This window comes from Rattus rattus, chromosome 6, assembly GCF_011064425.1.
Source record: "Rattus rattus isolate New Zealand chromosome 6, Rrattus_CSIRO_v1, whole genome shotgun sequence".
Lineage (NCBI taxonomy): Eukaryota > Metazoa > Chordata > Mammalia > Rodentia > Muridae > Rattus > Rattus rattus.
The window spans coordinates 28559957-28586356 of record NC_046159.1 but is presented as its reverse complement, the minus strand read 5'-3'; the positions used below and the strand labels follow the sequence as shown (position 1 = coordinate 28586356).

The following is a 26400-nucleotide window of genomic DNA, read 5'->3' as shown; positions in this document are numbered from 1 at the left end:
GATCTTACAGAAGATGTTCCATCCCGTGAATCCCCAGAAGGGGGAAACTCTATGGAGTTCAGCTAAGGGGTTGCAGTCAAAACCAGGAGACATTCTGAGATGAGGGAAGAGGTCAGGTCGGCAAATCTGCACACAAGAGCGGGGCACAGAATCTCTGCTCTTCCTGACCAGCCCTCTACAGACATGGGAAGCGAACATGTGAATGCACTTAAAGGAGTAGGATGGCTGCTCTCCACCCTGCCTGCCTAGGGAGAAGTGGTTTTCTTTATACAGTGCCAAGCATGCTTCTCCTTTTTCTTACATAGGAAACATTTATCTAGGACATGTTCCTGGATCTATTTAGATAGTTCTCCACCCAAATAAGCTGGCCACATGAGAGGAAGGAATCTTTCATGGGAGTTAGTATGTATTTTAGGGGGAAGTGACAAGTAACAAGACACAGAGACACACAACCCTGGGTCTATGCTGTTGAAAAAGGAACTATGCTTCCAACACACTAACGTAAAAGACTGCCCCAAGGTACTGAAGCTTCAGATGCATTTCTTCCCAGCTTTTGTGGTCCAGACTCAAGTAGGAGAAAGCAAAGGTTGGCAGGATGGCCTGAGTTTGGCCTGGAAGGGGGAGTGTGGCAGTTTCTGGGTGATACGGGCAAAGTCCATGAGCACACATGTACACTGGAAATGATTCAGGTTCTTAGCACTCAACACCCAATGTGGTTACAGAGCAGACTGGTATTAACAGTTTGTCACTGCCCTGGATGGAGGCTTACACTAGCTGGTATGTTAAGCTTCGTGTCTGAGGACAGTTTCCCTCCACCTTCTGTGACATTTGTCCACAACTATGCCTATTTTAAGTTTTAGTAACTGAGAGATTGCTGAAGTTTCAGGAAATTAACAGCTAAGAGTTCCAGAGGCCAGTAAATATCAACACTGGCCACTATTTGTTCTAAGGAAGGTCACCTGCAGGGAGGACGTCCCTGACTGCAAGGAGGAAATCCTAGACCCACCGGGTCAGTTGACCTATCACTTGAACATTGTACAGCAGTGACGCCACCAAGAGCCATTGTTCCTTCGTCATTATTGCTCTCCCACAATTACAACAGATTCTCTGTGACATTTTAATTACATGTAGAAACTTCGAAATGAGCAAGCTGAGTTTTTGCAACCAGGAAGTTAAAAAGAGAGAAAAAGTTGACACATTTTATGATTTATAATTTTATTTACACAGCTGAAATCATTTCCTTAGTCACCTTGATTACAAAAACAAGTCAACATGGTACGGTTTTAATAGCCTTTCTTAAATGGATCTTACAAATTTTAGTGGCTGACAGATTGCTACTTAATACTCAGTAATATTTAATATGTGGTAACTTCTGCATATATGTAGATGAAAAATCTGTCTGATAGTGCTAACAGGTATAGGTACTTTTAACAAGTATGGGTACTTTTGTATCTCAGGAACAGACAGACAAATGGTTATTAGTCAAGTGTTAATTCCCCACAGATGGGCCAGCTATTTAGACTTGGAGCTCAGCCCTTGAGAGCTAACCTGCTGTAGCAATACTGTGTAGGCATGTTGAGTAATTTGAACTTATCTGTATTTCTGCATTTAATAAAACTATTATTAAGCACATCTGAAAAACAAAAATGGGTCCCATGACTAGAGATATTTATATTTAAAAAAAAAATCTTATCACAGTGTATCTGAAAGAAAAATGGCCCAAACTAAAGCCACATTATATGCTGAAATAAGCATTTTTCATCTTTCCGTCTGGCTGTGTGTACACACAAGTATTACACACACTCCGTAAGGCTCTATCCGGTGTACTTATCTGAGCATTCTCAGCCACATAAAATGTCACAATTTTACTGTGTTTGTGAAATGCCCATAAAATATAGTATTTTATTACGACTATTTAAAAGTCCTATCACAGTGCTTGAAGTCTGAAGACCAGGCAGTGTTTTGGTAATGTGACCTTTTCGTGGGAAGTGACAAGTCCATAGACAGCCAAAGAAACTTCCAAGAGCCACCCCTAAAACCCCGGAGGAGTGCAGAATGTCTGTGGCTACAACCGTCAGGACAGAAAGACAAGAACCTTACACGGGAGTCGTGGTCAGAACGGAGGAGACCAAAACACGTACCATAGCAGCAGCATAAACGTCGGATGGGGAGAGCTGATCCGTGTGCCTTTCACACAAGCTCTATAAGAGCCAAAACCTCACTCTCTCACCTCAGTCGTTGTCAGGGAAACCTCTAATACAACTAGATGAACTGTCCTTCCCTCCGGGCATGAGCTGACAAGGTAGGGATTAAAACAAGGCAGACCCACCTGCCCTATCAGAGGTCGAGCACACTCTTAGGTGGGTAGGGCGTTCTGCGGAATGCTGTGCTGGGGGTGCAGCATTTGTGGCTCAAGGCCTCTGCTGCCAGCAATTCTGGGCCTGAAGGCTGCTCCACTCCAAATGCCCTGCTTCTTCACCCTGTTCTGGTCTGCCGGTAGGTGTCACGCAGCGCTGAACAGGAGAATGATGCCCTGGGCTCAACAGGGGGACTGTGTCTTGTGGGGCCACTTCTTTCGAGCTGCCTTGTACAAGCAAGGGCAACACCAAATCTCTCAATTGTGCTAAATCTAAGAGCCGCTTAACCACGTCAGAAACGTTTTCCTAAGAAAAGGCTACATGGTTAAAAAAAAAAAATCTCAAAAAAAAAAAAATCTATATTCAGGATGTCATATGCTGGGCCAAGGACAGCCCTGAGGCTCCCTTCTCCCCTCTAGCCCTAGCGGACCTGGCTGGATCCAACTGCCCAGACTTATGCTGGGCTTTCATTCTAAACAAGGGCAGGTCACTCCAGCCAGGTTTTTCAACTGATGTTGTTTGTATGTGTGCTTCATGTTAAAAACATTTGGGGGGGGGTGCGTGGTAGTTTTTTAATCAACCAGGAAAATCAGACAGTTCAGGTACAATTTCTCATCCAAGTTGTAATGGCAGACCCCACACATGTGAACACAAGAGCTCATGGTGGTTACTGATGAGCAGACCAACAGAGGTGCTACCCAATGCTGAAGGGAAAGGGGATCTAACCAGAGACTCAGAGCACCCACCCAGTGGGGCAGATGTGCTAGGAGGGAGGACCACCATGAGGGAGGATCACTGGCTACTTGAAGTAAAACCACTTTGGAAACCAGCTAAAACAAACTACAGAAAACAAGTCTGCCACCTGAGGCTGGTCTTGGCCAGTTTGATGTGCACAAAGTGGTCGGTGGACTTGATGCTCTTGGCATGTTTCTTCCCCCTTGGGAGGTCCATTACCGTTCACAAAGAAATGTTAACTATCAAATGTGTCCATTAATTTTGCCGCTGAGGGTGAAACCATCCAGTTAGCATATACACTATCATTTGCATATCTTGGGAACCCAGTGCTAGTGCCATCGGCTCTCGTGAGTGGTACAGGACTCTCTCCAGGCCAGTTCGGGTCTGACATGCCTAAAAATGAAAACAGATAATTTGTTCTGCACTGAAGAACTCAAACTTCATGTGCAGACAGTAAGGCCTTGGCAAAACTCCCTTTGCCGGTTAAACCGACTTGCGCTTTCTGTGCCAATTCCATGACTGGTTTTGCATCCCAGGTTTCCAAAACACCGTTCTACCACCGGGCAGTATCACATGCTCCTGGTAAAGGTCACTTAACAGACACTACCAGTTCTCAACGTCTTTGCGTTTAGAGTCTCAAATCTGAGATAGATCTGGTGAAACGCTTAGCTGTTTTCCCAGGACAGTATAAAGCATCAGCGGATGGCTGGAGTATATGGCTTCCGTGGGAACGGTCTAGGGACTAGTCACGTGTCATCCCTGCTAAAATGGAGGAGGAAGGCTTCCTTTTCCACAGGGGGCGCACACAGGCTACCCCACAGCGCCGTCGGTACAAGGCATGTAGTGAGGACCTGTGACTCAGGAAGCATGCAGAAAGAACCTACCTTAGTTCGAAACTGCGAGACTTTAAAAAAAAGCATCAATGAGGAAGTTAGAAAGCAGAAAAAAATGTCAAGTATTTAATCCAAGACAAAGGAGGAGTTTTGGCAAGAACCGTGTTTACTGTCCATTGCAAGGCCACAGCACCACAGACTATGTTCTTTCAGAAAGCATTGGCTCAGTATTTAGCACTGGCTTCGTGAGTGACAACATCATGATGGTGGGGGGGGGGTAGGGTGCAAAGGATGTGAAAGCAGCGGTCTGGTGTCTGCTCAGGGCCCACGTGGTTTCCCCGCTGCCCCACACTGCATGACGGTGGACACAGAGCTGGAAGTGTGAATATGGACGGCTTCCACGAGGCACACACCAGCCTAGGAGCAGTCTGGGGATACCCTAGCTATGCTGTCACTACAAGTTGGGGGTGCCAGCGTTCCCTGGCAAAATTCCCTCCCTCCCCAGATCAGGTAAATTTAAGTAACGAAGTCAGAAGTACTATGATTTGCTTCCCAACGGCCCCTGAGAATTCTGCTCTAATCTGCTTCTCCGGTGTCATCATGTTAAGTTGCCGGGCTGTGTGGTAGTGACACTTTATTTTCACATCCTTTTAGAAAGACATAGCTGCAAAATGCCTGAATGTATGTAAACTAGGTGCAAAGTCGGATATTTACAAAGAAAAGGGTTCAGAGGAGGCTTTGGTTTCGGTGGGATCGGAAACACTCTTAAAAAGCGTTACAGACAGTTGGGATGGTGCAGAGGGACTGCGTTGCTAGAATCTAGTAAATGCATGTGAAATTCTACCATAGAGTTTGTTTTCAATCCATGTGGAAGGAAGGGAGCGCGGGAGGGGAGCACTGTTACAGTCCACCAGGGGCGTCTCCTCTTCCGAGAGCCCATCGTCATAGAGCAGTGAGTCCGAAGGGGTGGATGCAGCCAGGTCCAAGTAGTCCTGGAAGAGAGAGAGAGAGAAAGATGGCCAGTTATCTTTGACCCTGGGCCATTTCTAAACATACTCAGGGCCCCTTAATGCTCACGGGGCAGGGGTGCTGGCTATACCCTTACCCAACACTGTTTCCTGGCCTTTCTGTAAGACCACACCTCCATCCAGAAGAATAACACTGAGGTAAGGCTTCCCCGGGGGTGGGGGAGTTCCTTAATCCAACCGAGGCAGAGAGCCAGGGAAGTAGCTTCTTTGCGGTCTTGGGCCTGAGAGCGGTTGCTGTGGTCGCATTACACAGAGTGTACCAAGTGGTATGTTCAACCCAATAATGCCTTTCAGTTTCCCTCCCAGCACCTCTGCTATCTCAGGGTGCAGACACAGACACAGGGACCTCAGCTCCCATGTACAACCAATGTAAGATGCCCGCTACTTATGTCACACCGCTTAACTAATGTAGACAACTCCAGCGTTGTCCCGGCTGTTTCTCAACACTGTGATTTTGGCCTCTACTGTTACTTCTGCTCAGGACAACAACCCTGAACGTACACACCCTGAAGGTTTTCTCAAGAAGCAACAGAGGTGTGTGAATGCTGTGTTCAAGGTTGTTCACCACATTCTCTATCGGACCCAGTATATCGATTTTATATTGAGGTCTTGGATCCATTTGGAGTTGAGTTTTGGGCAGGGTGAGAAACATGGATCTACTTGGATTCTTCTGCAGACAGCCACCCAGTTTGACTAGCCCTATTTGTTGAAGATGCTGTCTTTCCCCAGTGTATTTCTGCCTTATCCAAAGACAGGCGTCCATAGGTCTGGGTCTTCAGCTTGCTTCCACTGATCAACATGCCGATTTCTGTGTCAATACTGTACTATTCTTTTGTTACTCAGCTTTGTAATACATCTTGAAATAAGGGACTGTGACATCTCCCATAGTTCTATTGATCATGATTGTTTGAGCTATCCTGAATGTTTTTTGTGTTTCTACATGAAGTCAAAAATTGTCCTCTCAAGATCTGTGAGGAACTGTGCTCTTACTTGATAGAGACTGCATTGCAGATTGCTTTCGGCAGGATGGCCACTCTCACACTATTGATACTGCCAACCCAGGAACATGGGAGATCTTTTCTGGTATCTTCAATTTTTTCTTCAGTGTTTTTAAGTTTTTATCATGTAAGTTTTTCCACCTGCTTTACTAAAGTTATCCTGAGATATTTTATATTATTTAGGCTGTGGTGGAAAGTGTTGTGTCCCTGATTTCCTTCTTAGCCCATTTGTTGTTTGTAGATAGCATAGCTACTGACTTTTCTAAGTTCATTTTGTATCTAGCTACTCTGTTGAGAGTGTTTATTAGTTGTGAAGAGTTTCCTGGTGGAATTTTTTTGGGTCACCCATGTTTACTAACATACCGTTTGCAAATAAAGATACTTTGACTTCTTCCTTTCCCACTTGTATCCTCCTTTTCTCCTTCAGTTGTCTCACGGCTCTAGCTAAGACTTCAAGTACTGAACTGAATAGGTATGGACAGAGTTGATAGCCTTGTCTTGCTTGTGATAAAAGCAAAATTGCTTTCAGTTTCTCTCTATTTAAGTTGATGTTGGCCATGGGTTTGTTGTAAACTTCCTTTACTCTGTGTTGAGGTATGTCCTTTGTATACCTAATCTCTTCAGGACTTTTATCATGAAAAGGTGTTGGATTTTGTCAAAGGCCTTTTCTGCATCTTATGGGACGATCATGTGGTTTTTCCTTTTGAGTTTGTTTATATGGTGGATTACTTTACCTGTGTTGACCTATTCCTGGATTTCTGGGATGAAACCTACTCATCACTGTGGACGTTCTTTTTGATGTGTTCTTGGATTTAGTTTCCAATTTTTTTATTGAGACATTTTGCACCTATGCTTAGAAGGAAATTGGTCTGAAGTTTTCTCTCTTTGTTGGGTCTTTATGTACGTTAGGTATCAGGGTAATTGTGGCCTCATAAATGAATTGGACAATGTTCATTCTGTTTATATTTTATAGACTAATTTGAAAAGTATTGGCATTAATTTTTCTTTGAAAGTTTGCTAACATCATTTGGCCCTGGGGTTTTTTGTTTGTTTGTTTGTTTTTGTTTTTGTGGTGGGGGGACTTTTTAATGACTGCTTCTATTTCACTAGGGTTTACAGGTCTGTTTCAATTGTTTATCTGATGTGGATTTAACTTTTTCGGAAAAGTATCCATTTATTTTAGATTTTCCAATTTGGTGGAATATAGGTTTTAAAAGTATGCTCTTATGAGTCTCTGGATCTCCTCAGTGTTTGGGTTTTTTTTTTTTTGTTTCCCCTTTTCACTTCTGATTTTGTTCATTTGGATATTCTCTCTTTCCTTTGAAAGAGGAGATATTAACTTCTCCTTTGTTAATTTGGAAAATACTTCCGCAGCAGAACGCCATTAGCACAGGCACTAAGATCAACAATTAATAACGGATGGAACTGAGAAGCCTCTGCACAGACAAGGACACGGACACTCAGACAAAGCAGTAGCCTACAAAATAGGAGAAGATTTTTACCAACTATACATCCGATAAAGGGCTAATATCCAACATATATAAATACCTAAAAGGAAAACCCTGGATATCAAGAAGACAACCTAATTAGAAAGGGGTATAGATCTAAACAGGGAATTTTCAGAAGATGAAATTCAAATGGCAGCTCATGATGGTGAGGATATAGAAAAAGGGGAGCCCTTATCCATCACTGGTGGGAGTACAAACTTGTACAGACACTAGGGAAACCAGCTCCTCAGGAAGATGGGAACTGATCTACCTCAAGACCCAGCTAAACCACACTTGGGCATATACCCAAAGGATGCTTCATCCTCCTACAGAGACACTTGTTCAACCGTGTTCATAATAGCCAGCAATTGGAGACAACCCAAATGTCCCTCAACAGATGAATAGGTAAAGAAAATGTTGTACATTTGCACATTGAAATATTTGTCCACCATTAAGAAAAGAAAATCATGATATTTGTAGGTAAATAGATTCAACTAGAAAAAAAACCACACCCTGAGTTACGTAACCCAGATCCAGAAAAACAAGTAAGATACACATTCACTTACATGTGGATGTTAGCTGTTAAGTCAATGATAACCAAGTTACGATCCATAGAACCACCGAGGTTAAGTATAGAGTAGAGACTCAGGGGAGGGATAGATCTATGTAGGAAGGGGAAACGGAATAGTTATGGATAGATGGGGTGGGAGCTAGGGGGGAAGTTCAAATGGGAAGGGGGCGGGGAGAAATGCATGGAAAGACAGCTAAAATGAAAAACCATTAGAGGGGTATTATGGAACCCTAACACAGTAGAAGCTTCCAGATATATCGTCTATATCATACTGAAGGAGATCAGAAGGATATGAATGGGGGAGGAGTAAGTCAAAGCATATATAGATGTGAAATCGCTAAGACATAAATGAAAATGGCCAATTATGGGGGAGACAGAGTCCCAACAACAAACTTCTTGTGTCACCAAATCAAACTTCCAGAACTGGGAATGGGTTACATTTCATTGACTCATTGGCCGAAGTGGTGCCACGGGAACTCCCAAACAACCCAGGCCACTGCAGAGTCTATAGGCTGCTCGTCACCAAGTGTTAGCAAGGCTCTGTTGCTGCAGACAACTCCTCCACAACTCACTGAACGTGGAGACCTTGAGCTGGTGCCCATCTAGAGCCTTCACCCCTGCAAGTTAGAGCACTTAGTATTGAAAGGCACTGTGCACACCGCCAAAGAAGAACCAGAAACACCGAGCCAGCTACAAATGCTTTCATCCACAATGGTGTCCTCCCAGCAAGGAATGCTGAAGCGGGGGGTACCGAAGCTTGCGGAAAAACACAACCAATATCTGATTTGACTTAAGAACCATTCTATGAGACAGAAACCATGCCTGAACCTACTGCTTGGGTGACTAAAAACCTGCGACTAGAGAGCCCAAGAACCTAGGGCAAAAGTAACTACTACTATTCTACTCAAGGAATGTAGCAATGAAATGGCGTTCTGCTACATAGAACAGTGTCTTGCTTAGTCATCATCAGAGAAGTTTCCTCCTGCAGTAGATGGGAACAAACACAGAGCTTCTGAACCAGACATTACACAAGAGTTAAGAGACCTTGGAACACTCAACCCTAAGTGGGAAATCCTTCCCCTCATGGTTCAGGGAACCCTGTGGAAGAGAAGGCAAAAAAGAGTGTAAGATCCAGAAGGATGGAGGACACCAAGGAAACAGGGCCTTCTAAATCCAGAAAGATCAATACACATATTAATTCAGAGACTGAAACAGGTCTACACACACAGGTCTGCACTAGAAAGAATCCTAGAGTTGGAAGAAGTGGACTCAGGTCCTGGTGATTATGCAGGTGTTCTCACTGGCTAAGTCATCTCTCCAGCAACACAATCGCTGGGAGCTGAGACCATGTACTCTTTTGGAATCTGGAGGAAGGGCAACTCGTAGTAGAAATTAAGACAAGTCTTCAGAGGGGGTAGTGTGACTGAGGATGCAGTCCTGTTTGGTCCTGTTTACCTGTCTCCCTAGCATCCATGAACAGTACAAACAGTACGAACAGTACAAATATTAGGCAAAAATTATTCAGCCTTCTCACCAAGGCACAGAGGCTGACTGTTCCCACTTGTTTTGTTTGGCTAATACCAGGCTTTGGAAATCTACACAAGCAGTCAATAAAAACTGGGAGACAACATGAGCTTCTTAAAATTCAGAAGACCCGGCCTGCCAGGTCTCCTATTCCTGTAGGTCCCACGGGTTGGGAGCATTATGCCCTTGAGGAGATACTCACACTGCCAGAGTTCCAACCCTAGTCACTGCCTACCTCCAGGTCCCAGCGCTTATGCACTTAGGACACGTGCCTTGAGCCCTTGACATTCTATTCCATTCTTGCCAAAGTTCCCCTTTGGTTTTGAAATACTCTCCAGTACTTGCCTCTGAAGAGCTCTTGTCTGAAGACGAGCTAGAAACCAAGATGTTTTCACTAACTGAACGGTCCAAGAGGACTGGCTTACACAGCAGGTTTTCATCCACTGCCTGCCCTATGGTATAGCACAGTCATCTCCCTCTGGCCTTGCAGAGGAAACACAGCCTCAAACGACCAACCCAAGGCGAGCCTTTGGCTGTGACGCTGGGACTCACTCTGCTTTTGACCATCATCTTCTCCAGATCCTTGCTGATGTCAGCAAATACTGGCCTCTTGTCCGGCTCCTGCTTCCAGCACTGCAGCATCAGGCGGTACCTGGAAGGTAGCACAGGTAGGTGGTGAAGCCCAGGCAGGGTCGGCACCACCAGACTGGGTCTAAGGGGCTATGTCTCCTCTCTCTAGGCTGTTTCTAAACCATTTGCAACTCTGAGCTTCCAAGCTAGACCCAGGGACAGGACATGGACACTGGCACAGCCCTCTGGTGGCCTCTCTCCAGAGGGGTTCATTGTTCTCTCCTTATACCAACGTGAGCAGACAATGTTTAGACCCTGCATCCACAAAGTAGGTGGCTCGGTAGGAAGCGAAGTCCTTACAATGTGTAGAAAGGAGGATCTGATTGAAGACTCTTAGGGGTGGAAACAAACACAATGTCTAGTTATGACAACTTTCTGACTGGATTTGAGAAAACTTTCAAGCCTGGTTCTTTAATTCTACTCAAAAGCCCCACAGCTGGAGACATCCCAGGTTCTAGGACAGAGCCTGTTGTTATTTTTATTTTGCTCAACACCATGCTGTCAAACTGCTTTTAAAATATTCCTATTTATACCCAGAGACCTGGACTCAGCCTTGGTCAGAGAAGTTTCTCTTTTTCCCCCGCTCCGGTGAGTAGCAGTCAACAGAGACATGTATGACTGGTCAGAGCGCCAAGAATAAGAAACTCTGCTTAGTTAGTGCTTGGCCCTAAACTGGCCTTATATAGCAACGTCCGCTCTCTCAGCCAAGGTCCAGGGACCATCATAGAAGAGGAGGCAGAATGAATGTAAGGTCCAGAGGTTAGAGGGACGCACTGTACAATGCTGTCTTCTGGACATGACATGGCTGCTGCACCCATGAACTCATAGTGGCTCTGGTTCCTGGCGTATGACCAGAAATGTGCCAAGTTTCTGGCACTAATGGGATAATGATCTCTAGGCCCCATCCCTTGCTTATGAGCTACTGGCGGTGGACAGTTGCTGTGGAAGGGAGACTTGTTCTTGAAGGATGTGGTCACTGAAAGATCCTCACAGTGCAATGGGTAGCCCCACACCCATGTGCATACACATAGGCAGCACTAACTGGTCTTAACGGGGTATCCCAAATTAAGACATGAGATTGAGGGGGGGCATGTGGCCGGGGTGTGGGGGAGCTGGAGGAGGGAAATCGGCGTAGGTGTGATTGGATTTGATCATGTCATTCTGTGGAAAGCTTGAGAATTTAAAAACTTAAAAACCCAAGTTTATCCGTCTCCTCTGCCCTGAACCCCTGCTTCCTTAGAAGCTGGGTGTGGCCGAGGGCTCCGGAGCTGTGGTGTGGGTGTTAGGCTGGTTGGTTGACTGCCAGCCCAGTGCTCGAGGCAGCATCTTCCCACCCTGGCATGCCTAACCTTGTTGTCAGCTAGGCACTGACCATGGCACAAATGTACCAGTGTATCTGCTCCAGTCATCCCCCCCCCACAACCCCCTTTAACCTGGTCTCTGGACCATCTGATTAGCACAACAGTGGCTTTGGGACTCTGGGACTCTTGGGCCGAGGCTATCTCTGCCCTGCTCTGTTCCTACTTCCCTTGCACACATCCTCCTTCCCACATATCCTGCAGGAGGGGCCCCAACACCTCTTTATCTCATGGTCATTGATGGCTGTCTGGCCTCTGCCCTGTCACTCCCTGTCACACAGCTTACTCAAGGTTGGTGGTAGCACTGGGCTTCTCGATGGCTATTTTACTTCCCATTCAGGGCCCAGAGTATGAGGGCCAGAGGCTGGCTTGGCAGAAAAAGCCCACTCACATTTCCTCGCTGCAGTTGTCTGGCCTCTCCATCCTGTGGCCTGTCTTCAGAAGGTTGAAGAGTCGTTCAGGAGGAATTCCAGGGTAGGGGTTGCCTCCCAGGGTCACAATCTCCCATAGCAGCACTCCAAAGGACCACCTGTGGCAAGGAAGGGAAGCAGTAAGCGGCTTTCTGGCCCCTGGACCCTCCTTGGTGGACCCCAGATGTCTGTAACTGACCTAATCAACTGCCAGTGCCTAAGCCTAGCCTGGCTCTGCTGCATGGGCACGCGTGTAACAGCTGGGCAAGCTTTATCTGCCTACCTGAGCAGCCTCTGGGATGCTTCTGGCCCAAACTGCTGCTGCTGGAGCAACGGCACTTAAAGAGTGATAGATATCCTAGCAAGCAAACTCAGGGTGTGCTGTAAAATTTTCATGAAGTCTTAGACAACTTTTAAAGGAAATATTTAGTAGTAAGAGAACACTGGGGTGGGGTAAAAACATCACGAAACGTGTCATTCTGACGATAAAGTGTGTATGTGCACACTACAGAAGAGAGTGGAAGGTAACCACGAAGGGGAGAGGGGCTGCGATTTAAGGCTGTTTGCCTCCTAGTGGATTTTTCTTTGCATTTTCCAATTCTTCTAAATCAACATGTTGCTATCAGAAAAGTACTGTTTGGAATTGCTTAAGAAAGAACTCTGTTTTCATAGCTCTATTCAAGACCTGCAAGCTCTATTCAAGTGGCTGCAGATTGCAGAACACTTCAGAAGCCAAGTATTTCGTCTTTAGAAAAACAGACCATGTCCTGTCATCTGTCTGCAAGAGCAAGTGTGGGCTCCCATCTTAAGGTAGTTTGGGATACAGAAGTCCACAAACTCAGACACGGCTATCTGAAGGGGAATTCCTGATCCTGACCTGTAGCCAGGTAAACTTCACACGATGCCCTACCTCAATCATATTCCTCCCAGCACTCTTGGGAGGGGCGAAGAGGTAAGGAGATAGAAGTGGGCTATGACTGCCCCATCCCCCACCCAACTCCTACACACTCCACTGTGGTTGGCAGAACTGCTGCCCTGGGTCCAGTCATCTGCTGAAGGAAACCTGCTGACCTCTTAGCCTGGGCTCATCGAGGATGATTAACATTGCAAACAGGTCTTTGGAACCAGCAGTGTCCCCTTGCCAAGCTGCAGAGACAGGGCAGTGTGGTCCAACCTCCCCACCCCAGGATGGCAACTCTCACACTTACACATCACTTTGAGTGGTATAGATGTGATCGAAGAGAGACTCGATTGCCATCCATTTGACGGGAATCCGGCCCTAGAGGTGGTGAACAAAGGCATTAGTACGGCTCTAAGCTCTGTAACCAAGGTAGTCAGCTATGGCTCTTGAGCTCTATAACCATGGCAGTCAGCCATACCTTTTAGCCCCAGCTCTGGAGGGAACACGGGATACTACGTTCTGAGGACAGACCAACTGTGCACCCTCTTAAAGGGGCTCTAGCTCCAGCCTGAACCTTTGGCTTTGCTGAGAGTCTACTGGGAGTCAAGAAAACCGTCCACAGCCACAGAGGTCAACCTTTCACATGCTACAGCCCTGCAAAGAAGCAACCCAAGAAATCCACCTACGATAGGATTGCTAGGGCTCTGAGGCACCCTGGGTGGGGCAGAACAGTGCTCCCCAGTGCAGAGCCAAGGACTTGTCCTGCAAAGTAAGTTTCTTGCTAGTATCCCAAGGACACATGCTTTGGGAAACCAACACCCAGTCTCCATCCTGTAAACTTTGCAAGCCTCATCTGAAAAACCGTGAGAGAAGAAAACCTTTGTGCACCGACGTTGGGAGTTTCCTTCTCTCAGGGTTCTTCCAGCATCTCGGAATGAGCAACCCGCTCCCCCACCCGGCAGCAGTGCTGGGTGTCTGTTCTAACAAATCCCCTTCAACAACAGGAAGAACGGCTCAATGAACAGCTTAAGAACAAGAACGCACTCACGGTCGTGTCTATCAGCTTCAACAATGCTTCCCTGTGCTTATACCGTCATGGTGCGTGACTGTGCTTCTCACAGTACTGTCTGTGGCTTGTGGTCTTAGAGGCTGTCAAAGCCCCTGAAAGCCATACCTATATACCTCCACTGTGACAGCACGCCTCCCTGGAAGATACGTATGTGCGTGCGTGCGTGCGTGAGTGAGTGAGTGACAGAGAGAGAGAGAGAGACAGAGAGAGAGAGAGAGAGAGTGAGTGTTTGAGAGAGTTTGAGAGAGAGTGTTTGAGAGAGAGACTGTGTGTGTGTGTGTGTGTGTGTGTGTGCGCGTGCGCGCGCGCGCATGTGTGTATGAGCAGGAAGGCCCTCTCACATCCTCTGCAGTGTGGGGCAGCAGCCCCTTCCAACTTCCTTTACGCAGAGATCTGCTATCACCACAGAAACCCCAGAACAAACAAACCCTGTGCTCATAGCCTATGGCAACCCACAGAGGACCGATGACCCTCACAGCAGAGCCGAAACAGATAAAGCTGGGTGTGCGCTGCCTGGAAAAAGCCTCACCACCAGGACCCCCGAGCACTCCCACCAACTGTTCCTGCCTGGGTTGTCACATGGAAGCCTCAGGAGAGCAGATGCCAGGTGACAAGGCAAGGCGGTTGCCATGGGAACAAGAGGATGTCAGTGAATCAGATGTCCACATGTTGCTTGAACCTGGAGAAATTCTCAAGACCCCTGGTCACCTCTGCACCCGGTTTTACCCAGAGATCCCAGGGAGACTCCTACACAAGCAACAAAACAGGGAGCAGCATGCTCCCTTCTCTTCACTTTACTCTCCTAGGAGCCAAAGAGCAGTGCACAGTGAACAGAGGCCTTATTTTATGGAACTGAGAGGAACTGTGGAAAGGAGTCTAGTACTGTGCTATTGGGAGGTCTTAGAAGGTGACTAAAAGCATCAGGTACCTCAGGAAGATCATATGCAAGAAAAGCCTGACTGGGGTCCTAGAGACCCAGCACAGGGATAGATTTCTCCTCCTCCTGTCACTCTAAGGGTGCCATCCTACCCTGTCAGCATAGCCTTGAGCCCACGTCCTCTCCTGGAAACTCACTAGGACACTCATGGCCAGGTACCTTGCTTTTCTTCACATAGGAATCTTCTTCATAAACATCTCGGGACAGCCCAAAGTCAGAGATCTTCATCTTCCGTCCCTCTGCCACCAAGATGTTTCTGGCAGCTAAGTCCCGATGTACAAGCTGCAGAAAGGAAGCAGCAAGAACCCTCAGACCAGCCGTGGTAGGCAGGGGCTGGGCCGGACACAAGGGGCAGCGCGCATCTGTGGCTCTCACCTTCATTTCAGCCAAGTACTGCATACCCCTCGAGATCTGCCAGGCGAAGGAGATGAGGTCGCCCATGGTCAGTACCCTTTCGTCTGGGTGGTCCAGGGAGCTGGAATTGCGGCTGCCTCCACTGCTCACATAGGCAGGCCCGATCTTGCGGCTGTCCCGGAGGAACCCCCGCAGGGATCCATACTTAGCATACTCCACAATGAGAAGAAGTGGCCCTGGGGACAGAGAGGGGCAGCCCTGGGCATGGAGTCAGGCCCAACCTCGGTCAGGTTGGCTGCAGGCTGTCACCTCATGAGTAGGTGGGCAGACACAGACCTGCTCTGGCACTAGGATCATGAAGTTATGGCAGGCCAACTCGCTCTTGGCCTACACTGACCATGGGGACATTTGCTCCCTTCCAGGTACAGTATGACCTTCCCCATGGTTTCCGAAAAGGTGGGCACTGTTCTCAGCCCTACCTTGTGAGCTACCATGCCCTATACTAGGGCTTTATACCTTTTCCCACCCTTGGTCCTGTAGGTGGGAGAGGGAAAAACCAATGGAGGCAGGAAGGCCTGTGCAAATCTCACAGCTCGGTCCTGGCCCTACGCTAACTCAGCAGCAGCCTACGTCACTGCTCCTGCCTGCCCTCAACCACTTTTAGGGGCTGGAGTCAGGCCTAGATCTGATTCCTTGCCATCCTCACTGTGTGTGTGTGTGTGTGTGTGTGTGTGTGTGTGTGTGTGTGTGTGTTAGAAAAGCTAACAGATAAAACAATCTCCCTGGTCCTTATCCGAGGAGGAGACAATGCTTCTTCCCTGCAGGGCTGGGGCTGGGGCCACCTGTGAAAAACAGCACACTTGTTATTCTGTAGGTCCCCAAGATGCACTAGTCATTCTCAGAGTTCCCTACAATGGGTGCTAAGGCTACAGACCCGTGCTCAGCACCCAAGGAGTGCTACAAACACGAACCTCTGGGATGCAAGCCTGCTCAGCCAGTGGACACAGATACTCTCCAGACCAGAGCCAGAACCCCAGCTTCCAGAAAGGAGAATTAAGCAAGAGGGAAAGGAGAGCCAAGGGCAGAAGAGGGATCCCAGCCCTGTGTTAGCAGCCGAGCTGCCTGCCCACTGTACCATCTGCTTAGCCTTACCATCCTGGCTGCAGGCCCCGTACAACTTGATGACGTGTGGATGGTTGACTTGTTTCAGAAGGTTGAACTCAGAGAGCAGGTCTCGTAGTTCACTCTGGGAGGCGTTTTCTGAAACACAGCACATAGAGATTGTGCTCAACATAGCCCTTGGGATCCCTTTGTGACCGTGTTGAGTAGAGAATGGAATGCCACCCCCCTCACAGATTTACATGGGGACCCTCAGCATCCAGCTGCTTAAGGCTCCTCACAATCCCCAGTGTTGGCCAACAGTGACTTTGTGTACCCCTAGGATAAGAGCCCTTAGGTCAACTTCCTTGTCTCCAGGGCGACTGCTTGTATATACAACAACATGTCACTTTAGCTGCTGACTTGAGCAGAGAGAAGTCTACAGAGAATCCCCATCCCCCTTTTATGTCTCTCCAGAAGGAGAGAGGTCTTGCCGATGTCTCCACATGCCCGCTCAGAGAGAAAAGGTGCTGGAGAAAGAGGAGGACACTACACTGAGCCCAGATCTCCCAATCTGCCAGACACAAGCCTGGGGTCCTGTGGCCTCTCTACTGCTGCTGCTGTGCTTGGAGTTTTTGCTCAGTTACTGTGAGGTCCTGCAGGGATGAGTGAACCGGAGTGAAGACAGCACTAGCATTTTGCAGTGCACCAAACGTCAGGCCTGTATTTTCCATGGGAGGCAGATGCCATACTTGACTGGATAGGGCACACTGTGAAGATGACTAGATTCCACCGAAGTCTTAGGAACACATGTCCTGAGGGCAGCCAGGGCCAGCTCTAGTGCTCACTAGGTACTTGAATAAATACAGAGCTACACAAAAGCGTCAGGCACGTAGCCAAGTTCTCTTCCTGGTTGGCTAGCCAGTGGTGACACACTGTTGCCTCTGGCATTTAGACTGGTCTGGGATGAAGGACAAACACAGCCAGGAGACAAGTCTAGGTAGACCAGGAATGGGACGGTTTGAGCATGGTGTGAGGGTCTCAGAAAGTATCAGGCACACTCGAGCTGTAGTCCCTGACCATTGCAGGGGGACTCAGCTATGCACCAGCCATACAAGTTCTTCACCACATAGTCTGGATGCCACAGGACCCTCGGTTCACATGGCTGGGGACCCGGACCACAGTGAAGGAAACCCACCAGCCACAGCCTCTAGCCAGAGTCACATCCCTGTATAAAAGAGGTATGTGCACATTGAGAGCCAGACCCCGGTCATGACTGGTCACAGGAACAGAGAAGACTCAGAGGTTGCTGGGATGGGGGAAAGTCTTACAGAGAGGGTCTTCAGTAGGATTCCAGGGACCTCTTAGGTGAGAGTAATGAATGGGGTATGTTAGGGTGCTGCTCCCAAAGGGCTTTAAAACCTTTTAAACCCTGGCCTCTTTCCTGACATGGTGCAGAAGCAGTAGCCAGCATCTTCCACTAGAGCAAGGTCCTCACCCTGCCCTCTTCAGGAACACTGGCTATGCGTGTGTCCATGGGGTACCCAGATTGCAGCCCCCACAGAGCAGCAATGGTGGTTCTGCAAGGGAGTTTCATAGAAGGATGGCCACAGCCACCAACCCTCCCAGATACAGCCCCTGAACAGGTACCTTTCAGCATTTTCACAGCCACTGTGGTGTATCCTGCCCGGCCTTTCAGACGGAAGGCTGTGGCCTTGACTACTTTTCCAAACTCGCCTTCTCCCAGGGTTTTCCCAAGAACTAAGTTCTTCCGAGGAAATTCCCACTTCGGATCCTCCTATATTGGGGGTAGAGACAGGGGCCATTAGCAGACAAGGGAAGAAAGTTGAGCAAGAAGACAAGGCCTTTAAATACTAACTCCTGCCCAGACAAGGCCAGTATGCAGAGAGCCAGTCATCACCTAACCATACCTGCCACCGCACAGTTCATCCACTGGGAGCACCATGGTCAGGCCAGAGAAGCGATAAGTGAGTGAGTCTCCAGGGGAAAGGTCTGGACTTAATGCCTTGAATCACCCTGCCCCCACCGCACCAAGTAACACAGGACCAGTTAGGCCAAAGTTCTTATTCCCAAGGCCAGCGGGGCCCAGAGGTGCTTGTGGCTGACTAGATAGCAGCCCCAGATCCAAGTTTTCTGACACCCCAATCCAGGGGCCCCCGGAGCACAGAATGGGCAGCCACAGCTCAGGATACTTCCGAGCCCGGAATTTCCCCACAGTGGAAACATTCAGAGCCACCTCCCTGTGCAGCTGACTGTTAAAGAAAGGCACCACTGAACTCCCGGGCAAACTCCCATCCTGAAGTAGGAGGCAGCTGTTCCTCCTGTGGTCCGTCCTGTGCACCCCACTTCACTACACATACACCCCAGTTCCAGCTCCCAGCATCCCACTCAAGTCCCTTCCATGTATCAGGCCCAATCATGGCTGCTCTGGATGCATTTCTAGATTCTTACCAGCCAAGTACCATCCTGTAAGAAGACCACGGTGTGGTGCTGGCACCACACTGGATACCTACAACCTCTGTGCCCACACATGCAGACCTCGGGTCTCTATTTACAAGGCTCTTTAAGGCTTCCCCAACTACAAAGCTGGCCTAAAAGGACACACAGCTCCAGGCCAAAGGCCATTTATATACATCTGATATACATATCCAATTTATATACATTCATATACGTGGCCTGTAGAGATATATACTTCTTTGAGCACACAAACACACGTTCTTGCAAACTCCTAAGTGACCCTGATATTTTGTGAAGCCCCCTGAATGTGAAGAAGGCACGGATATCACTGGTGTCTCGCGCCTACTGTCACACCTCCACTGCAGCCACTAGAAACATGTCCGAGGCACATACCAGAGACTATGCTAAGCACGTGGAAATGGTATGAATTTGCTCCTTTAAAGACTTGAGAGAAATCAGTATCGTTACTGTTTTGTTTGCTTGTGTCAGCCTAGTCTAGCCTTGAATTCGTGATCTTCTTCCCTTTTTTTCCCCCCGAGTGCTGGAATTAGAGGGATGAGTCACAGTACCAACTCTCCATGTTTTACATTAGGGAAATCAGGCAGAATGGTTGAGTCATGGGGCTTCTGTGGGCATAGCTTTTGGGCACCAGGCTAACTCTGGAGCAGACGTGTGAGAGCAGTGTGCCTCTGCCCTTGTTTACATTATACGGCCCTGCTATGCAGCCTCCCGGTGCTATCTGGGTTACAGAGAGCTCTGGTGGCTTAGTCTAGAAGCCTGCTGCAGATCCAGCTACTGCCAGAGGAGGAACCACACACTAGGATCAAGAGAGGCAAAGAGCACATGTAGGAAGAACTTCTCCGGCCCTGCGTGAGGGCTGGGTGTCACTCACGTAGGCCTGGGAAAGGTAGGGCCTCCTAGCCACCTAAGGCCACTTCATAGCCAGAAACAGAAACTGCCAGGGGTCCATGGCCACTGGGTGCTCCCACAGGTGTCTGCATCACAACCCCTCACCCAAACCTGTGGCTTTCTCTGTTCATAACACTTGTCTCCATAACACTGTCCTAGCTGTTCCCAGAGCACCCTGGCTTCCAAATCCCGAATAGATAAGCAGGGTGCTGAAGGGGCAGGGCCTTCCCGAATGTGAGGGCAGACACATACATGGCAACCACAGAGAAGACATGACCATGATAGGGAGGCCTCAGTGGTAGTCTGGTCTTGAGCAGCACCCACGGAAAGGTTTGTCCATCTCGAGAGTGGCTGGGGCTTTCTTCTGGGTGCCCAGTGCCTCCCCCTTCCATATTGGGGTATCTACCCTATATACTGCTGCTACCCTGGACCTCTGGGTCAGCACTTCTTTATGATCCCCACACACTCTGCCCCATCCCCATCCCACCCCTCTTCTCAATGGGTGAGCCTATGGAAGGCCTATAGAACATGGGCCTCTTCCACTGTTCCTACTCTGACATAAAACACTTGCTGGGTGGGCATGAGTGTATGCATGCCTGTGTGTGGGTAGAAATTACTGGTCCTCTCTCTCGGGGCTTCTGCTCACACCTCCCCTGCTAGGTAGGACCAAGCTCACTTTCACCGGGACCTCAAGGCCCACATCTCAGACCCCAGCCAGTCCCATCTGACTCAGCACCTGTCACTTCCTTCCTAGACAGTCTGCCTTCACAGCCCAGCTTCCCCTGGAAGGCAAGCATCCCCCTGCTCTGGCCCTTATGCGATGGGGATCTAGATAAGGCTATATCAACCATCTGTGGGCACCCCAAGTAGTAAAGAAAGCCTCTGTGGCCATGTTTCTTCCAACACTGTCCACCTACCTCTTGGGGCCCCTTACCGGGATCTTGAAAGAGTCCACAGAGACCTGGTTCTCCATGGAGTCCAGTGAGGGCCGGCGGGTGCCTGAGGAGGAATAGCTGATTGGGAAGCCCTGGGCCGGCCGGCAGAAGGTCATTTCGGCTGACGCGATGGGTGGCTTGTGCGCATGCTTGTGGTAGCGGTGGATGCAGAAGGTGGACAGCAGGACAGAGATGATGAAGGAGAAGAGGACAGCGGCTGTGATGACCGTGCGGCACAGCTCATCGCACAACGGGCCTGTGGCAGGGCAGAGTGACAGGGACTGCACTGTGACCGTCTGAGATGCTACTGACCGGGCACAGGCACAGCTGTACCAATTCTCCTACCCTACTGTCAAACCTCTCACAGAAGAAACAGTGGTGTGAAGACTGCACTCAATGCCTGCGTCAGACCGCAGAGGCAGTACGCCGGCCACACCAGCTATATTGTTTTCCTGTTGCAAATGTCTGAATAGTCAGTATAGAGAGGTAGTGCCAGAGGCTAAGCAAGACCCTGTCCGGGAAATCTGACAAAGTTACTTAGAAGACCTGCTTTCCTGAGCATCCTTTATTAAGAATTGTGGCTAGGAAATGCTTTTTAGGGATTCTGACCCCGATTCATGGTGGTGCCAATGGTAAAATGGGCCCAAAGGGAAGGAGCAGCCTCCTGGGGTCTAACTGCCTCCCCATAGTCTCTTCCCTTGGTGAACCGCACTAATGTTGCTCAGAGCTTCCTCGAGGGTTTGAGGAAGTCAGAGAGCTCTGTGAGAGGTGCTCCTTACCCTGGCTGTCCTCTGGCTCGCAGAAGCACTTCTTCTCATCAGGGAAACAGTTGCAGATGCCATAGCCGGCTTTAATCCCCTGGCGCTCCCCTCGCTCATGCCCTCCAACAATGGGGCCACCTGAGGACATATGTGGAATATTCAGTCTCCTGGTGTGGCCTGATGCCTCTGAGTCCTCGGACTGTGATTAGCCTTCCCAACTCGGGGTCAGTCGCTCAGGCCCAGTGAAAGCAGTAGGCTCGGAAGCCCCTTTCACCTGGGCAGAGTTTAACACAATACCCCTATACTGGCTATGGATTTAGGGGGGAGCCAAGATTGTTTAGAATCACTGCTGAGGTCCCAGAAGGCATCAACCACAGGTAGCCCCCAGTAACAGTAAAGATGGAGGAATTAGACCAGAGACAACGTGGGTCCTGAGCCAGCAGACCGGGGACTGCAGCTTCATGAGTCAGTCAAGGATAGATAGGCCAGGCTGCACAAGCCCCGTCTTGGGGGAGCACAGCCAGCATTCAAATGAGATGGTAGCAGGACTGGCTTGGCACATCCTGCTTGGTTGAACCTACTACTATTACACACTGTTCTTCTTTGGTGCTAAGGTGAAGCCATGGCCCTACATATGCTAAGCTCATGCAGTACCCCCAGCTGGCCTGATGCATCCTATAGACACTTGAGGCTCCAGCCTGGGTTCAGGTGTAGGTTAGGGCTTCCAAGCTCTCCGCTGCCAGTTCCCTTGCCTTGGCCCTTCCCTGTACACTGGTAAAATGCATCACCCTGGGCCTAGCCTGGGCTTACGGAGACAGTCCTGGGGGCAAATGTTGATATCCCGGCTCTCCAGAGCATCACAGTGGCCATCAGGGCAGGTCCTGGTGCTAGGAGAACAGGTGGAGAAGTTCCTGGTGATCCCTGTGATGGAGTACAAAACAGGCTGTCACCCTGCATGGGCATATCCCTCCATGGTCTGCCTTTGTCGTGGTCCAACCTTGCCTCTCTAGGGACAGCGAGATGAAGGGATAAGTGGAGTAACGCTACATACACCTCAGACACCAGAAAGGAATGATGAGACAAGGGGTTCCCCAAGGGCTGAAGTGCTGGGCATTCCAGGAATGCAGATAGCCTTCCTTTAAGGAAGCTACTTAAAGGATCTGTCAAAGCTATATTGGCAACAAGCACCTTAGAGTGGGAGGTGTACCTGTTGTGAGGCAGAAACACTTTCTGGCTGGGACTTTCTGGAAGAACCACTCTGTCCCCTGTCGGTCCCAGCTCTGGTATAGTGGTCCCTTCCAGACCCAGAGTGAACCCAACTGAGGTGGCACAAGCCCTGCCTCCTCTGCTGCTACTAGTTCCACAGGAGGGACAGGCTTAGAAGACAAGGATCAGGGAAGCTAAATGAGGGACTAGCAGACCTTGTACGAACTCGCTCCTGACGGCAGCCAGGATGGCCCCTACCCCGCTCTCCTCCCCCACCCTCCTCCCCAGCCCCATCCCACTCCCTGCCAGCTCCCGAACCTACCTTTACCATCTCCCTGACGCCACTCACATCTGCCAGTAGGAGAACCCAAGCCACCACACTCCTCACACTCAGGTCGCCTCTTGTTTACTGCACAGGACTTGGGGCAGCCCACTTCTTCTGCAACGTCTGGGAGGGACAGACAAGCCAAGGTCACCGGGACTGGTGTGGGCCCAGTCTCCAGACCTCTGAAATGGACAGAGTGTAACAACAGTTCCACTGTCCATGGGTTCTGGGGTAACTAGGGTATTTGTGAAAGGGACTAAGGCACCTAAGCCAGAGGCTCTCATTAGCTCCTGTCTGCGGAGCCCTTCTGGTAAACATAAGGACAAGGAGGATATGACGGTGACCACAGCAAAAGACACCTGGTTTCACCGGTTCACACGGAAGTGTTCCCTGTGATTGTCCTTGACATCTCATCCCTCCATGGAGCCTGACACTTACATGTCCCCTCCACTGTGACGACTAACGAAGCCTGGGTCTGCCTGCGGGTCTGCCGGTCAGTGGCTACCACTGTGTACTGAAGCTCGGTACACTCAGGTCGCCGCAGGGCCTCCGTGTCATTTACATATAGGGTCCCTGAGGTGTCTTCTGTCGAGGTGACCACACCTAGGGCGCTGCAGTTGGTGCTGGAGGGCTGCAGCTTGTACTGGATGGAGACACCGCTGAACTCCTGGCAGTTCTCCACGCAGACTTTCCCAATCTGGAGGGGGAGAGGGAGGAGGAGGTTCGAACCAGTACACCTTAGCTGGATGGGCTCTTGGGTAGACCAAGTTGGGGGATGGCCCTCAACCTAGCTTGAATGGTAGTCTTCCTCAATGTCCAGTGTTCTACACCTCAGCACCTACAAGCCCACCTGCCTGGTCAGCCCTGCTTAAGGACACCAACTCGCCAGACACCCACACCACTGGGAGTCAGCCGGGATGGCCATAATCCCTGTTGTGTGTCCCCCAACCGTCAGAGCACTGTACCCTAGCTGAGTGACTGCAATGTTGTCATCTGTCCCACTTGAGGTCAAGCAGCCTCTTCAGAGGTTCTGGAAAGAGACCCCTTCTGGGGATGCCTGGCTCTGAGTCAGGTCCTGAGTCTTTACCTCACAGCCACTCCAGTGAGCTACGGTTGCTAAAAGCTGCAGAGGTGGTCCAGGTTATGGGGCCCTGTGTCTGTGTGTAGTGACCTAGGGGGCAGCTTCTTAAGAGCCAGGAGCAAGGATGGGGCTTCCCGAGCCACATTGACACCCTAACAAACCAGCCTCCTGGTTGCTTCATTTTCCCCTACAAAGTATGTTTATTTCCATCTTCTCAGCCGATCCTTAAAACTATCCGAGGTCCCTGGCCTCGACTTGCTCTTCAAAACTCTGGAGACAATAAGGAACCGGTCACTATGAGGGCAGTGACTGGGACTCTAGAATCTGCTAAATGCAGGGATCTACCTCCAACTGATGCCTCGAACTCCTCCTCAGGCCCTTCACTCTGTCACCCCACTCCTGCCCTGATGGTCACACCCTGGAGAAGGGCCAAAGGCTCTCTATCTACAGGTGTGTCCTTTGTGTGCTGGTGATAGGAGCAGTGAGGACCTGGAACCGACTGTAAGAACTGGAACGACCACAGGCACACGAGGAGACAGTGCCAAACACACACCCTAATGCCGAATCAACTCTGCCATCAGTTAAACCAGACACACGCGAACCACAAATGAACTGAATGCCACAGACACCGTGAGCGCAGAAGAACCAAGTTAGAACTGCAGCAAATGCTCTCACTGGTGGTCAAGGGGTAGGGGGGCAACCCCCCAATTCCTCATGATTTTAATTAACGCCATGACTTACCTTCTACTCTTCGTATTTTCATTTAGTTTAGCAGTCCTGGGGATAGAACCTAGTGCTTGCTAGGATGGACAGACACACGGACACACACACACACACACACACACACACACACACACACACACACACACCCCACTGAACTACGACTCTGGTCTTGTACTTTTCCATTTCAATTATCATTTTCCAAAGACAAATCCAAACACTTCCTCGTGATTTCTCTAACACATAAACTTCTAAAAGCAGGTGTAACCTCTGCCCTTTCCCACAAGGCACTACTGCCAGCCACAGTCTGCTGCACGCTAAAGTTACCCCCAACTGAAAGGTAGTTTGCGCTGATGGAGACACCAGAGAGCAGTAGTCCCTCCAACCACTTTTTGCACTGAACCGTACAGCAGGAACACCTTTCTAATTAGGCATACACAGGGTTACCTGAAAATGCATTTCTATTAGGGCAAAAAATGTTTTAAAGATACCAAGAAGTGAACCGGTAAAATCAGAAGGCTTGCTCCAGGCACTGATGAGGGGCTAGGCGCCCTCTAGGGTGAAAAGGTATAAACAGAGGTTCAAAGATACACCTTGGAGCCTACTATGGATCTACCTATGCTAACTCTGCACGGGTGGGCTAGTGAAGAGGTGTCACTCGCCCATACCTCTGCCTGCTGTCTTGGAAGCCCCTGATCTCAAGTCATGCAATGGGCCACGGGCTCACCTGGGCATAACGGCGGGCTCTCCTATTCACTGGGAAGGAGTAGGCCGTGGGTAGGTTCAGGGTGACAGGCAGCACAGATACGTTGAAATGGAGGAAGAGAACACCTGACCCGGGCCCCTGGAAGTCTGAGTCGTTGACCAGGACTACTAGCTGCAGGACTCGGCTCTCTGAGATGGACAGGCTCCTGTTGAGAACCAGCTCTGTAGGTGGGCACACAAGGAGACGGAACAAGTTACTATCCTTCAGGATCATGCCCTATGCCATATACTACACATCCATACCAACATACAACCCTGCACACACACGTGTGTGTGTGTAAAATTAGCATGTTAAATGGGTTTATGTATAAGGTATTTGGATAGTGTTTGTATACACAGACTGTGTATAGCCTGGAATGCTCAGTGGGACATATTTTGGTGTGTATGGAACATTATGTGTCTTTCATGTGGGGTGTGTGTGTGTGTGTGTGTGTGTGTATGTGCATGTGCACGCATGTGTGTGCGTATGTAGTATGGGGTGTACCAATTGTCCGTAGTTCTAGGAAGACATCACACTGTCGGCTCCTTACTGTAATTGTGCATGGTTGCCCGCACGGAGTTGTTGTTGGACTGGACCAAGGTCTCGTTGGGTGTGTGCTCCACCCGGAAGGTCTGCTGGGCCCAGGAATCCCCGGAGAGTAGTGTGCTTGTGTACCGCCTCACCAGCTCCCCAGATGCTGGCACCACATCTGCATCAAACACCTGCAGAGTGGCTACCACAGTGCCCTGCAGGTAGCAGAGAGCGCCAGTCAGCCCAGGTACAGTCAGAGGACCACATGACCTAGCACAGCCCAGAATTATACCAAGTATATGCTTTGTTAGAACCAATCCTAGGGGGAGATGATCAGAAGCGAATGTTTGTCCCCAGAGCCTCAGGTGAGAGTTGTGAGGAAAGCCACAGGGCTGCTGAATCACTCTAAGGTTGTCTGA

The 26400-nt window shown here is 49.4% G+C and overlaps 1 protein-coding gene across 1 annotated transcript in view; it reads right to left on the bottom strand.

The window, feature by feature from the left end:
- Positions 1-1198: 1198 nt before the first annotated feature.
- The window catches only part of Ret (ret proto-oncogene), a 42362-nt gene continuing 17160 nt past the window's right edge, over positions 1199-26400 (bottom strand). Inside the window, exons 5-20 of the mRNA XM_032905821.1 lie at positions 26001-26196; positions 25433-25632; positions 23343-23601; positions 22902-23027; positions 22184-22294; positions 21392-21511; positions 20612-20868; positions 17941-18088; positions 16345-16452; positions 15214-15428; positions 14998-15120; positions 13140-13210; positions 11913-12050; positions 10086-10185; positions 4770-4917; positions 1199-3485 (exon numbers count right to left, since the gene is read on the bottom strand). Of these exons, the coding sequence (XP_032761712.1) occupies positions 3328-3485; positions 4770-4917; positions 10086-10185; positions 11913-12050; positions 13140-13210; positions 14998-15120; positions 15214-15428; positions 16345-16452; positions 17941-18088; positions 20612-20868; positions 21392-21511; positions 22184-22294; positions 22902-23027; positions 23343-23601; positions 25433-25632; positions 26001-26196 (2478 nt within the window). The 3' untranslated portion in view covers positions 1199-3327. The remainder of the gene's footprint in view (positions 3486-4769; positions 4918-10085; positions 10186-11912; positions 12051-13139; positions 13211-14997; positions 15121-15213; positions 15429-16344; positions 16453-17940; positions 18089-20611; positions 20869-21391; positions 21512-22183; positions 22295-22901; positions 23028-23342; positions 23602-25432; positions 25633-26000; positions 26197-26400) is intronic.